The sequence below is a fragment of the Notamacropus eugenii genome, chromosome 4 (genome assembly GCF_028372415.1).
Source record: "Notamacropus eugenii isolate mMacEug1 chromosome 4, mMacEug1.pri_v2, whole genome shotgun sequence".
Taxonomy (NCBI): Eukaryota; Metazoa; Chordata; class Mammalia; order Diprotodontia; family Macropodidae; genus Notamacropus; species Notamacropus eugenii.
Window position 1 is genome coordinate 244,747,324 of NC_092875.1, and position 15,826 is coordinate 244,763,149.

General features: G+C 32.6%; 1 protein-coding gene across 2 annotated transcripts in view; it reads right to left on the reverse strand.

Annotated features, from left to right (window-relative positions):
* The window catches only part of ROCK1 (Rho associated coiled-coil containing protein kinase 1), a 149,304-nt gene that overhangs the window by 55,650 nt on the left and 77,828 nt on the right, over window positions 1–15,826 (reverse strand). Inside the window, exons 10-13 of one of the 2 annotated variants that reach the window (XM_072604357.1) lie at window positions 12,824–12,983; window positions 8,792–8,858; window positions 5,617–5,705; window positions 4,687–4,735 (exon numbers count right to left, since the gene is read on the reverse strand). In XM_072604357.1, the coding sequence (XP_072460458.1) occupies window positions 4,687–4,735; window positions 5,617–5,705; window positions 8,792–8,858; window positions 12,824–12,983 (365 nt within the window). The remainder of the gene's footprint in view (window positions 1–4,686; window positions 4,736–5,616; window positions 5,706–8,791; window positions 8,859–12,823; window positions 12,984–15,826) is intronic. The other variant, XM_072604356.1, reaches the window with a different exon arrangement.

Here is a 15,826-nt window from a genome sequence, read left to right on the forward strand (position 1 = left end):
AAAATGGCAAAGTACTTTGGTATCTTTGCCAAGAAAACCCCAAATGTGGGGTGAGGAAAAATTGGACATGAATGAAATGACATATCATTTAAATCCATTTTTGTGTGTTTCTTAAAGGCATACTATCAGTATGTTTTATTATAGATTGGCTGAAAAAAAGTAGGACAGTCTAATTGCCCTATAAATAACTATTCCTATGACAAACAGCAATTACTACTACTTTTTCCTACAATCTAATTCTTTTAACCAAATGAACTAAATAATCTTAAACAAAACCTTGCCCATTTGAGAATACCTATGTTCACAAAAGTACTATATGTCAATTTTATGATACTATTTTCTTCTTACCCTACTCTTCTGCATTTTCTAGGTTCAAGTCTATTCTACCAGCTTTACTATATACTTTTCACCACTATTACCACCTACAATTGAGAGGCAGCAGTAAATGGTGGATTTAAGCTTCAGATTCAAATTGGTTAAAATACTAAACAAATATTTGGTATCTGTGACATTATGGCAAACCATGTAACCATTCAGGGCCTCAGTTTCCTCATCTATAAAAGGTAACATGCGCACTACATAGTATATAGTTGTTTATAGTAAAGTCCTCTGCAAATATTAAAGTTCTCTAGAAACAAATTATTTTGATTAAAACTTTGATGGCTACATGATCTCATCATTGTAGATACTCCATTAAAATTTGGAGAACACAACACACTCATGCCTTCACATGTGTGAAACTCTTGTCCATGTTCTCCCATGAATCCTTCATAGGAAATCTTATCCTGTGAGTTGGGGGAATCTTCTTCTAGATTTCCTGATCCTACATAGATATAAATAAGAGTATGTAGGCTATCCTGTTGGTTATCCCTTACTCTCAATACAAGACCAGCTTCTCTCTTTTTTCAGCCATACAGATGTACCTCTTATACCACTTTTCTTCTGTGACTTTTTGCTGTTAAGATACTATACTCTCCTCGTGTCAACCATGTGCCTCTCCATTGTCCTTTAGATCACCTATAATTTTTTTTCTAAAGAAGCAATGTGTGAATTCATTAGAAGTATTTTTGCCAACTATTTCAATAAAAAACAGTAATTTAGATTAAGGGGCAGTTAGAGCACCAGAACTGGAATCAGGAAGATCCAACTTCAATTCATTCTCAGACACTTACAAGCTCTGTGACACTGGGAGAGTCACTTAACCCTGTCTGCCTCAGTTTCCTCATCTGTAAAATGAGCTGGGGAAAGAAATGGCAAATTACTCCAGTATCTTTGCCAAGAAAACCCCAATGAGGTCATGGAGAGTTAGATGCAATTGAAATACAACTGAACAATGATTAAATTTAAATGAAATATATGACTATTCACAAAAACACAAACTGCAGACCAAAAAAAAAAAAAAAAAGAATAGCCTTCATAGTTTACCCCAAAGAATAAATTGAACAAATCATTATTTGAACTCTCAAAAAAAAAAAAAAAAGGGTAACCAGAAGGATTTATAAGAAAACCCTATCAAACATTCACCAAACAATTGAATCCAATATCATATTTTTTTTTAAAAAAATCAAAAAAATAGGAAAAGATGAGATCCTACTAAATGTCTACCATGACACAAACATGATCTTGACAATCAAATAAGAATCAAAACAGAAAGAAAACCAAACAACTTCCTCAAAGACACAAAAACTCAAGTAGAATATTAGTAAAGAGGTTACAGGAATACATCAAAAAGATTGAATAGAATAACCAAGTTAGATTCACTACAGCGATAGTGGAATACTAGGCAAACTATAAAAACAATCAAACACATCTACAATGAGAACAATAAAAATTATCTAAGGGAATAAATGCAGGCAAAGAAGAAATAGATCTCCTTAGAGAACCCATTAGCCAACTTTTAAAAATGGAAATAATAACGTTAGCAAAGTTGCAGGACACAAAATAAATCCATACAAGTCAATGGCATCTCCACAAACCACCAAAAAAACTCAATAGGAAGAAACAGAAAGAGAATGATGTTCAGGCAATACCTGCTCTCCCTACCCCTTCTTACATGTTTATGTATTCTTTTTATATACTTCAACTATAAGAATTAAGTTCCATTTCCTTCATCCTTGTTTCTTCCCAGTTTATTCAATTTTGTCTATATTTTTCCTCTTAAGACCATCAGGAGAATGAAACTGCCCCTAACATACTTATCTGTCCTATTTTAATTCTGTTTATGAAATATTACATCAACTATTAGAACATTAAGATTCTGAGTGTTTCTTTTTCTCCCGTTAGGATGACAACACTTAATCATTGTTTAAACCCTTCCAAATCATTCAACTTTTTGGGTTTAAAATTTTAATTATTCAATTCTATTTTATTTTCATTTCTAAATTATCTGCCCCAGTCATCTATAATTTTGAAATTTTTTTCTCAACTGTAGCCATGTTTACCTACTATTCTACTGAAATTTATACATAATATGCTAAAATGTCAAAGTATTCTAAAAATAAAGACATAAAAGACATAAAACAATGCTAAGCAACACAATGACCAAATATAATTTTGTAGTACCAGTAATGGAAAATGGTACCCACCTTCGGACAGAAGTTATAATCCCAATGTGCAGAATGAAAAGTACATTTTTAGACACAGCCAATATAAGAATTTATTTTCCTTACTTTGTTATAAATTTATTATGAGGTTGTTGTTTTTGTTTTTTCTTTTTTTCCAGAAGGGAAGGGAGAAAACAAATGATTTTCATTTAAAAAATTTTTTTTAAAGAAATGAAGTGTACCAGATCTCAAATTGTATTATAAAGCAGCAATTATCAAAACCACTTGGTACTGGCTAAGAAACAGAAGGGCAGACAAGTGGAATAGGCTACATACTCAAGACATAGTAGACAATGAATTTAGCAATCTACTATTTGATAAACCCAAGGACACCAGCTTCCGGGATAAGAACTCACTGTTCAACAAAAATTGCTGGGAAAACTGGATAAAAGTGTGGCAGAAACTAGGTATAGACCAATGCCTGACACCGTACACAAGAATAAAATCCAAATGGGTACATGATCTAGGTATAAAGATGGATAACTATGGACAAATTAGTGGAGCAAGGAATAGTGTATTTATCAGATTTGTGGAGAAGAGAAGAATTTTTGACTAAAGAAGAGACAGAAAACATTAGGAAGTGCAAGATGGATAATTTTCATTACATTAAGCTGAAAAGTTTTTGCACAACCAAACCCAATGCAACCAAAATTTGGAGGGATGTAGAAAATGGAAAGAATTTTTACAGCTAATCTTGGGAATAAAGGCCTCATTTCTATATATAGAGAACTGAGTCAAATGTACAAAAATATAAGTCATTTCACAATTGATAAATGGTCAAAGCATATGAACAGGCAATTTTCAGAGGAAGAAATTAAAGATATTTATAGTCATATGAAAAAATGCTCTAAATCACTACTGATTAGAGAGATGCAAATCAAAACAACTCTGAGGTACCACATCACACCTATCAGACTGGCAAACATGACAGAACAGGAAAATGATAAATGTTGGAGAGGATGTAGGAGAGTTGGAACACTAATTCCCTGTTGGTGTAGCTGTGAGCTGATGCAACCATTCTGGAGAGCAATTTGGAACTATGCCCAAAGGGCTACAAAAATATGCATACCCTTTGACCTAGCAATATTGCTTCTAGGACTGTATCCCCCAAGAGATTATAAAAATGGGATAGGGTCCCACATGTACAAAAATATTTACAGTAGCTCTCTTTGTGGCGGCTAAAAACTGGAAATCAAGGGGATGCCCATCAATTGGGGAATGGCTGAACAAGCTGTAGTATATGAATGTAATGGAATACTATTGTGTTATAAGAAATGATGAACAGGAAGACTTCAGAGAGGCCTGGCAAGATTTATATGATCTGATGCTAAGTGAAAGGAGCAGAAACAGGAGAACTTTGTGCACAGCAATGACCACAGTGTGCAAGAGTTTTTTCTGGTAGACCTGGAACTTCACTGCAATGCAAGGACTTAAAAAAAAAATTCCCAATGGTCTTCTAAGGCAAAATGCCTTCCACATTCACAGAAAGAACTATGGAACTCAACTGCAGATTGTAGCAGATTGTGTGTGTGTGTGTGTGTGTGTGTGTGTGTGTGTGTGTGTGTGTGTGTGTGTGTTGCGTTTTAGTTTGTTATATGATTTCTCCCACTCATTTTAATTCTTCAACACACCATGACTATAGTGAAAATGTATTTAATAGGAATGTATGTATAGAACCTATACAAAACTGTACGCTGTCTCGGGGAGGGAGGGGGGAAAAATAATAATCTAAGTTATATGGTAGTTATTGTAGAACACTGAAAATAAATAAAATTAATTAATAATAATAAAAGAAATGAAGTAATCAGGGAACTAAATTGATACAAAATATTCACTTCATAATTTTGAATTAATTATTGATTACAAACATATTCTGTGACCCATAGTATAGTTACATAGTATAGGCTTTAAAATCCAGTCCTCTATTTCATGGTGTGACTTTGAGTCGAAGGTCAAGCCTTCACCATAAGCTACCCTTCTATTTAGTATTTCAATATGTAGACTTTATGTTAAATATTGTTATGAGACACCAAAACAAACTTTTACATTTAAAAACTCTTAAAGGCCAGAAACCAAAACCTACCTCTTCATCCAGTTCTTTCATTATCTTGTCTAGTTTTATGTTTGAAGTTCTACAAAACAAAATTGGGTATGATGAAAATGCAATCCCTTCTTGATTATTTGGATACTGATTATCAACATCTCTCTTCCCTCTCGTTATTTGTATTTGCATTTTGGCTATTTCATTGATCATTGTCACTTTAATGGAGGATTGGGCAATGGAAAAAAAACCAATGATAAACTTCAAATAATACTGGCAAAAGTGAGGTTTTGGGATCATCTTTGTGTTTCATTTATCCAATAATATCCTACTCTGCGATGACAAGGATATCATTTTAATCTATGGTTATTTCAATCAAGAAACATTTACAGGTCATCTTTAAGTCCCCTACTATGCAGTTACTTAAAAAGAAATTCTCAAATCTTCTATCTTCTTAAGTATACTTTCCTTTCTTGAATTATACTAGAATTAAGCCATTAGAAAAACAGCATTAGGGCTACTGAAAATCACAACAGAAAATAGGGCGTTTCAACAGCATAGCTACATGAGAAATATATTTAAATCCAATCTTGTGATTCTGTCCATTTTACAAAAACTATTTTTTAATTTGTTCCTTCAGTTTGCCAACCAACACTGAACAGTCAACTGCAGTACCGTACTAAATGTCATGTAGATCATTTTAAAACTGTCATGCTACGAAAAAGAAACTGTATTTCAAAACTTTGGGAGAAAACATCTATCATAATTCCAACATCAGCAAATACTCATTTCCACTTCCTGAACAGACATACTCATGAGGCACATGTTCACAATAAGAACTATTAAATATTCCTTTGACAACTTTAAATTGATTATAAACACTTTCCATGACCCTTATTGTACAGGCTTTGAAATAAGCATCTTCTACACAATTTAAAGTTTGTAAGACATGCTATTCAAGTTTAGTCTCACCTGCACTTTTGCTCCATTTCATCTTTTAACTGTATTTCATTATGCAGTTGTTCTTCCAGCTTATAGATTGTATTTTGCAAACTTTCCTGCTTTAAAGAATAACATAACATTCATTTTTTACAAAAAACAGAGCATTCTAAGAGTAATGAACCAAATTTATAAAGATAAATCTCTACTATTTAGAGGCTAATTATTCCATTTTAGATTTTTCTGCTTTTTTGCTTATTACTTTCCAGATTTCACTGTTTGCAGTTCTGTAGGAAGGTTATTTAGATAAGGAGAAGAACTATAATTCAAATCAATAAATTTTCCAACTTTTCTACTTTTATAAAAAAAATTACAGAGGTTTTGGTTGGGGTTAAAGGTGTATTGAAACTAATGGACAAATGAGACCTCTAATAAAACAGCGAGTTTTTATAAAAAACTGATATTTAAATAAATGTAGCTATGTTTATTTGTAATTTGCAGTTAACTATACATTTATCATATAAAGAGACCAAGTTAGCCTAAAGTGGAAACCAAATTTGTTACTGTCTGAAAGACAAAAAAATGAACTCATGTTCATTCACATAGAGTATTATCACACTAAAAAGATAGTTAGAAAAGCTAAAGATTGCACATACAAACAATTATATCAACCATATGTAATGAGTTCCACAAAGGATTTCACTTGGCTTACTATAATGCTTTCAGATCTAAACATGTTAGTATGGAAATATCTTTAACAAAGCTCTACCAAAATGCTTTTAATCTAGGCACTAGATAAGGGGTTGTTAACCTTGCATACCCTGGCAAACTTGATTTTAAGAAAAAAGATTCTGATGATTTTATTTCAATGTAATCAATTTCTTTCATAATCTATATATTTTATTTTATGCAATTAAGAATATTTTTAAAATTCTGAGAAGGGGTCCATATGGGCACCACCAGACTTCCAAAGGAGTTCACAAAATTAAAATAGGTTAAGAGCCCCTATCTAGACGAATTTATATCTTTCAATGAGAGTAAGGAAAAAGACATTGACAAGGGACACTTGACTGACACAAATTATGATCAGTGCTAGTATATATATGGAATGATATTCAAGGAATCTATGAAAAGGTTCAATTAGGGAGTAGGTCACTATGTATGTCATGAGGATACTTTCTGGGATACATAATGAGTAAACAAAAAGCTCAGGCAGTCCCTTCCTTTCTTCAGTCTCCACCTATTCCTTCCCCTTAGCTGGATCCAAGGAGAGGGGAGCCCATACTGAAGCAAGTGCGCTGACAGCTAAGAAACTCAAGATCTCCCTTGGTAGGTAATCCTGTGCCCTTCCCAAGTGGTATAATTAAGTGGCACAGTCTTTTTTTCAGTTACTATAAGGAAGAGGTGCACAAAGAATAAAATAAATATAATATATAAATAAATAATTAATGATAATATTAAATAATAATTATATAATAATAATAAATATAAATTATTTACAAAATAAAATATAAAAATAAATAAATAAATAAATGATAGGGATGATAATAAATAGATAAATAAAATAAATATAAAAATAAAATAAAATTCTCTAATGACTTGGGAAAATGCATCTCTTCGCAGAGGAACAGAGCTATGTGTGTAAAATATTGCATATGCTATGTCAGATTCAGGTAATGACATTTTGGTGAATTTTGATGAACTTTATTCTTTTTCTTCTTTATTCTTTGCTACAAAGGATGGCTCACTGGGTAGGAGAAGGCGAAGAGACATATTTTGAAAATGACTGAATTGTAAAAACAAGTATCAATGAACTTTCAAAAAAATCTTATTTTTGAATTAAGTTGCAGCACCATCTATGTCTTACATTTTATCAGTCAGACACAACACAAAAATCAGTAAGTGCACACGTGATAACTTGGAGAAAGAGAAATTACTAGAAACTAGGGGAGAGGGAGATATGAGGGAAAGATTACAGCTAGCATTTATATACTGATCTAAGGTTTGCAAAACAATATACATGCATTAATATATGTATAATAACGCATACATTTACACATATAATTACAACAACTCTTACGAGTCAGATGCTATTATCATTCTCATCTCATAGATGAGTAAACTGAGTCTGAGAGCTGAAGTGACTTGTTCACACTAAGAAGTGTAAGCTGTGAAATATACCATTGAAGATGACTGGCCAACAACAAAGTAGCTTCATTAAGCATTTAAAATTTCAGTATGCCTTTAACTTTATAAGGAGATAGCAGTTATCTAACCCTACCTTCTGTAGACTCAAGATATTTTAAATTATACAACACCTAAAGAGAGATTCTACTTTGCTTTGTCACTAATTACTATATAACTAAATGTTCTATTGTCTGTGGAAGTAAAAATGGTGCACTACAATTAACTACAGACTAGAAGAAATAAAAAGACACAGGTTCTAATTCTAATTTTGTCAATATTATTTGAGTACCCTTGTGCAAGTCACTTAACTTCCCTGGACCTCTCAGTCTGCTCACCTGAAATAGTAGGTGGACAAGTTGATCTCTAAGGACTTTAAGGACAGTAAATCAAGATCTAGACCTTTTATGCTTTTCTTTTGTTCCATATCCCCTGCCAAATGCTTCAATTCATTTTTGGATGAAAAATATCAGGGAAAAGGGAAAGAATTACACAATTAAACATGGTTGAGAAAAATGTGCTATTTCTCACCAGATAATACACATTATTATTAACAAAGAGTTTGATGAATTGTAGGCTCCCAATGTAGCAGGAATAGGAAAAAAACTCTACTGGAGAACTGTTCCACTAAGTACGTGTAATTCATACTTCAGATTTCTTTGAAAAATACTAGTTAACAAAAAGAATCTCTATTTGTACACATGCACACTAACAAGTAAATTCCTTTCTTTGCTACTCTGTACTGTCTAGAACACCCATTAGAAAGAACTATTTTCCCTAATATTACCTTTCCAAGGCAGTATTTATGTTTCAATGGACAAAATAAATGAATTGTCAGATTCTAAACTCCTAGAATTAAAAGGATGCCTTGGAAAGAAGTTCCATAGCACACTTTTACTGAATAATTGCCTAACCATGAAACAATAACCTCATTTCACATTCAACCACATTTAAACCACACAAATAGTACTTCCTACTTCCATCCCAAACCAAAGTCAACTAATAATCATAAGGAAATACATACCAAGCTTTTATCCACATTGGAGGTGGTTCTATTATCATTAGGATTTGCTGAAGATACAGATAAATATCTAGGAGAGAGGGGTATAAAAAGATTTTAAAGGTTATTTTAAAAGCCAGTATCAATGATCAAGAATTGAACCTATGACATATTTAGTACTATGCTATAAAACAAATGCAAGGATACAAAAACGAAAATTAAAACATAACATAATACCTTATATACTGGGGTTTCCAAAGTTAAAAGTCTTATCTGAAATCGATAGCAAAGACATTAAGAGACTGATCACCTTCCTCACTGCCTGACCATCTCTTCACTGTATTGCTTGCTATCATTCTCAATCTTTCTTTTCCAGGCCCCAATTTTGAATGCTCTCTCTGAGTCTCCCAGCTCTAATTGGTGTTTTTTTACCTTTATCTTGCCCAGAAATAGGTTTTCATACCAACTCTCAGCCACTTCCACATCACGCCATCATGTGCTGCTTCCAGATTCCTGCTCCCCTTTAAATGCTATCTTCCTTTCAGAATATAAACTCCTTGAGGGCAGAGACTGTCTCATATGCTTGGATTTCTATTGCTTAGCACCGTGCCAGGCACATAGTAACCCCTTAATAAATGTTTTATCAATCTATTATCATTGAGTAAAATAAGATCATCCAAATTTCCACTACTTCCTGCTTTAACCCATCACTTGTAACTTTAGAGGTGGAGGAGGTATGAAACTTTAAATAGTTACTTCAAACCTGTCAGAATATCAAATATTCTAGAAAAAATAATACAACAAAAGTTTCTGGGACTCTGGAAGTATCAAGTAGAGGTCAAAGCCCTTAAAACCTTCAAATGGTGGTGTAATACAATGTCACTTCATGTGCACAGAGATATACAAAAAGGGAATAGAGCTGCTTTGAGAGAAGGACACAGGAAATATTAAAGTACAATCTGTCAGCGATCATTCAGACAGGATACCAATATACAATAGGATGTTTGTCATGTGCCTTCTAAGTATAGTGTCCTCCAGCTCTTAAGATTCTATGAAATAATTTTACCTCAGTCTCTCTAATGAATCTACAAGTGGGAAAAAGTTTTAAATACAGTATGGAAAATGCAAAGAAGCTACAAGCACTAAGTTTCTTCTTTTTCCTTTTCCAAAATGGTTCTTTTTTCCTCCCTGTATTGTTTTGTACATTTAGTAGATTTTTCTGGAGGAGAATAGAATAGTTAGGAATTCCAGAAGATAAAGGGAAGTAAAACAATCAAACTTCCTGCCTGAGTGCTATTCACAGCTTTTACTGTGAAGGCTAAGCCACAATTCAGTAGTAAAAAATGTTTCAACTTGATTACAGGGTATCTGGCTTTTACAATCTTCTATTTCACTTCAGAGAGAAGGAGGTTTAAAAAATAAACTTCATGATACCAATAGATCTGATCAATATAGGTGGACTTTACTTTGAGCATCTACAATGTTGCTAGATGCAACAAATATAAAATATGACAACAGAATAAATAAGACAATGCTATCAGTCAATTAATGTATATTTTTGTAAAGATTTTTATATACCAGGGATATTTTTATATACTAAGAAAAGAGACTGAGCTCACAGTTTTCTTGTTACAGGAAACTGCTAGGTGAGAAAAATCCCTCTACCAATGCACTTTGGGACCTTCTCTGCGGCCATACATCCCTCATCTTTTAATTGTGAAGTTGAAATTTGAAACCCAAATGTATTTGATTTCATCTTATTAAAACTGGTCCAAAACTCTAACCTGTCAAAATACATATACGTATCTTATAAATATACATTATGTGTGTATCTGTCATCCAATGTATTAGCTATGTGATCGAGATTCTCTTCATCAGTAGATATGTCTATTATCTATACTCTTATCCAAATCACTGATAAAAATGCTCAACAGTATAAGGCCAAAGCACAGACCTTTGGGAAAGTACATTAAAGACCTCAAGCTGACACCAGAGGATCTCTCTAAGTCTCATATCTGTTACTTAGCTTCAAATGTTCATTGGTTTTTGTTTTCTTTCTATTTTGACATAGATCAGGACTCTCATTTGGATGTTCATACTCTTTTTCTCTTGTTTTCACAATGACGTATTTCTCTGTTTTTAAGAGGACTATCCCTCCTGATAATCTGGAAAGTGGGAAAATATCTGAGGTCTTCTACCTTCTCTTCAATGAGACAGACTAGCTTGCACTTTAAGTAAAGAAAACTGCCACTCAGCTAAGGCAAAAATGCAAAACATTGTATATACTATATAGATCCCTGCAAAATTTGCCCTGCTTTCCATACTTTTTGGAAACGTGACTCTTAGTCCATTGTTATTCTTGTTAGTACCTCCTGGAGAACTCAAAAATAAGGTTTAACTGCTAAAAAATAATAAAAGCCAAGGTAGGCCTTTTCTAGGGGGAGGGAAGGGGAAAGAGAATTGGGTAGGACATTTGCAAAGAGATAAGAACAATGAGATTTTGGATCAAAGCTACTTTCCATCACCAATGGTAAGTTCACCAAAACCAAAACATAGCATTTATCAAAAAAAAATCAGAAGCATTAGAAAAAAAAGATTACTTTTTACAGTTTTGCTGTCTATATTTTGATATGGGATATTTTTCTTACAAACTACCAAAATGAAGTTTAGCCATTTATTTGGTACTATAACAAAAAAAACCCCATAACACAAAAGTCAATATTAATCCTGTGGTATTCATGATTAGAAGATACATAATGCAGTGTTAGTTTATTTTCTCATTTTTTCTGAGACAGATGTGAAGAGGATTCGGCATCTTTTGTAAAAAGATGCAGGTCAAAAAAAAATGAAAATTTTCATAGTAAGGCAATAAATATGGAAGTTTTCAAGGTAATAAAGTCAATTTTTTTTAAACCTGCTCTGTTGAAATGGATATGCAGGACTGGGTTATATAGGTCCTCTAATCAGAAAAAAAAAAAGTTGAGATAAGCAGGTTTACATTTCAGTAAATGTACAATTCTGTGAAATTTTTTGGTATTGTGCTAATTATTTCTCAGAAGGACTAAACTTTCCAAATTTTCAATTACAGAATGTGAGAGCTGCAAAAGATTTCAGAGCCTATTTAGTCCAACTAAATTCATTTTATATGAGAAAACTGAGGCCTAGAGATGGAAACTGATTCAGCTCTAGGTCAGTCAGCCAAGATCATAACCCAGACTTTTAAATTACCCAATTCAGTGCTACTTCCACTAGAACACACTGCCTTCTAGGCACATTCTTGGGTATATTTTTTAATGCTATGTATGATTAAAAAAAAACTAAGCCTTACACAAAGAAATACTAAGGGAAATATATTTTACATTTCCCCTAGTTTAATACAATTGTGGTACTTCTTCAGCAGTTATAGTAAGTCAAGTGGTGTTTTGAAACAAGCATTAAATGTTAATGTTAACTGACTGATTATAAGTTTCAAATATTTAATTAACCAAAGTTTAAATCTGCTCAATATTAGTAGGTTAATCCTAGCATTTTATAATAATTAAGCAATCAAATCAATGACACATATTCTAATAGACTAAAGAAGGCTTGCTCTTTAACTAAAGTTAAAGATGTATCCCAAAGAGCTAATAACTATGATTTTTCAATGGTATTAATTTAATGATAGTAGAATTTCAGGTTTCTGTTATTCTAAAATTCAATTTTTACCCAAATTCTTTGAATGTTAAAATTAACCATATCTTTGAATTTTAGCTATAATACATATACATAATACATGTAATACATAAAACACATAACACAAATGCCCAAATTTGAGGGAAAACATACATTCTGTGTAACTCAAAAGAATTTCTGAAAGGCAATGAGATTTTCACTAAACATGGAATAATATAAAAGAAATTAAATAGAAAATCCTGTAGCTTTTCTTGAAAAGCCAGAAGGTGGATTTAATGTTACTAAAACATCTTCTATGATGTGAAGTATTATTAAAATTATCTATCATATGATGATTTTGCTGTGTCTACTGCTGCTAATAAAAATATTTTTCAGAATGCTTACCTACGATTGCTATAATATGTAAATCCTACAAAAGGTAGCTGATTGCCAACAAAAGCTTTTGGAATAGGGAATGTTTCTTCATCTCCCTTGTCTTCTTCTAAGTCATCAAAATTACTGGTATCGATATCACTACTGAGATCAGGTACAACAGGTGCAACAGCTAAGGATAAAAAAAAAACTGGTTATTTGGCTAAAATGTAAAATAAAAATCAACAAAGAATCAATCCAAACTACTGAGAGTTTCACTTTTTTCTAAGTAACTTGAGGTTGTTCAAGTCTCATGTGGCAAATCTAAAATAATTATCAATAAGCTATATAAGTACATTCCCAATCCACAGAAATTAAGTATGGAATAAAATTGAATCCAGTTCCTCTAGTCATTCTATAATGAGTAAAAAGAAAATGATGTGCTTCTCCCTACAACACTTATATTATCACATTTAGCATATAATCAAATTATGGAATAACACTTATGCAGGAGGCATCACAAAAAAGATTTTTATTATATGGATGGACTAATGTGGAGGATTAAGTGTAACCAAGTTAGTAAAATACCAATAATATCATACAACCTGCTAGCTTGTGGTTATAGGGTTTTTGGACAAAATATTTCATTGTAATGACTATCATCATAAATAGATTTCATCTTTAATAACCATTACTGCCCATAATATTTTGAAATAGATTGAAAATGGCATTCAGAATCAGTCTTTGTTTCAATAATAAAACATCATGCTATTAATAACTTTTATTTCTTACATCTGATAGCTAATAAAGCACTTAGCCAACCACTGTGCCGAGCACTTTACAGTTATTATTTCACTCGATCTTCACAACAACCTTAGGACATAGGTGCTATTATTATCCTCATTTTACATGTGAGGAAACCGAGGCAAACAGATGTAACATCTAGTAAGTGCCTCAGGCCAGATCTGAATGCAGGTCTTCCTGACTTTAGGCCTGGTACTCTTTCCAGTGTACCAAATGCTCAACAAAATGCTGTTACCTAGTATTTTATACTAAATCCATCTTATGTGAGATTATGAGAAATTATGTGAATATTCATGGATGTTATTAGTACATATTCTTCTTCATGCAGATCAAATGACATCATGATGAACTTCATCGTTCTTCAAGTACAATTACAATTATGAGTTCTTCCTCAAGCTTAATTTAAACATTCAGAAAGATACTTCTGCTTTGGGGAGCCTTGTGGTTTTATAATAAATAAAATGCTTAATGCTCTTAAGAACCATAGTAAAAATTGGTTTTCAGAAAACTAAGTGGATTTCCTGTGTGGTAGTAGTGATACATATCAGAGTTCTCCAACACTGTGGGACTGACTATAATTCTTTTCCTTAAAAGAAACTGAAACTGTACTCAAGAGTTAACTGGTTAACTTAATCAGTGAATTAAGGCTCAAGCCATTAACACAGTTTTCTGGTCACCTAAGTAAAACAAATCCATCAGGCAGTCTAGTTGTTTCAGTGGCTTCAAACAAGCAGACCAGCAACATAACTAACACTAGGAGACTATGCTCAACTCAATTGACTATATCCTTGATTAATATCCTTCCTTTTCCTACTCTAAAAGTCCTTCCCCTACTATGGCTATGCAAACCTCCTCTGGTTATAGCTGAGTAAACTTCCTTTTGCTAAGTGTCTAGATGGACTACTAATATTCATTTTGTTCCAGTCTCAAATTTCCACCATATCAGTCTGGTCAGACTTGACCCACTACTACCTTATACTCAAAAAGAATTGACTATATTTAAATGTGGTGTTATTTGTTAACTTCCTTGTAGAATAATGAATGCAAGATGAGGCAGTGGACAGAGCCCTGGATATGGAGTCAAGAAGACCCTAGTTCAAATCTGACTTGGACACTTACTAGCTGTGGGACCCTGGGCAAATCATTAAACCCCATCTGCCTCAGTTTCCTCTTCTATAAAATGAGCTGGAGAAGGAAATGATAAATGACTACAATGTCTTTACCAAGAAAACTTCAAATGGAATCACAAAGAATCAGACAAGATTGAAACAACTGAACAACAACAAAAATTGTGTAACAAATTATAAATAAGAGTAATTTTTTGATACAACATGTCAATTTCTTCCTTTCCAATATTCTTTCCCAAATAACACATTCTTTAAAATTATTTCTGAAATAATCTATTGCTTATTCCTCTCACACTGACACACACACATACACATGCGCACACGCATGCACAGATGCACATACAATACGCACACGCATGCACATGCACTTTAAAAGTTTTGGGGGTTTTTTGTTGGCTTCATTTGTAATTGATTTTATCAAAGCTGCAAAAATTTTTCTAGACTTCCGCCATTCTTCAAATCATAGAAGTTTTATAGGCAAATATTGAACTTAAAAGTGAAAAATAAGTATCTACATAATAAAATGAGCATTTAAAATGTTTCTATTCTGAAAACACAAAAAACTTTACAACTTCCATATACACAATAGAATTCAAAAAAGAAAATATGTAAAATCATGAATCTTCACTCTGTACCACTTGTTTTTTTAAGTATATAATAAATAACACAAGTTGCTTTCAGTACTCTCTTGCTTCTTTGTGCTTGTTTCTGAACTTCCTTCTGTTTTCTTCTTTTAATTTTTTTTAAAATGTTATTTCAATGGCCCCTTTTATCCTAAACTCTTTACAACTAAAAGCGGTGTGGGGAAAAAAAACAATCTTTGTTATAAATAAGCATATTCAAGCAAAACAAATACACTCAGTGGCTATGTCCAAAATACATACACACAATTAAAAAATGTATTTTAGCGTTTGTTATCCACTGCAACATTCAAACATGTATTAAGCATTTCTTATGTACAATGTACTGTTAGGATCTAAGAAAAATACAAAATGTGACAGTCCCTCCTTCCTTCCAGGAGCTTGCATGACCCAGATAGCATGGGTGATAACAGAGAGATCCAAATACAAATGTGATAAGTACGTAGGAAAAATACAAAATCCTA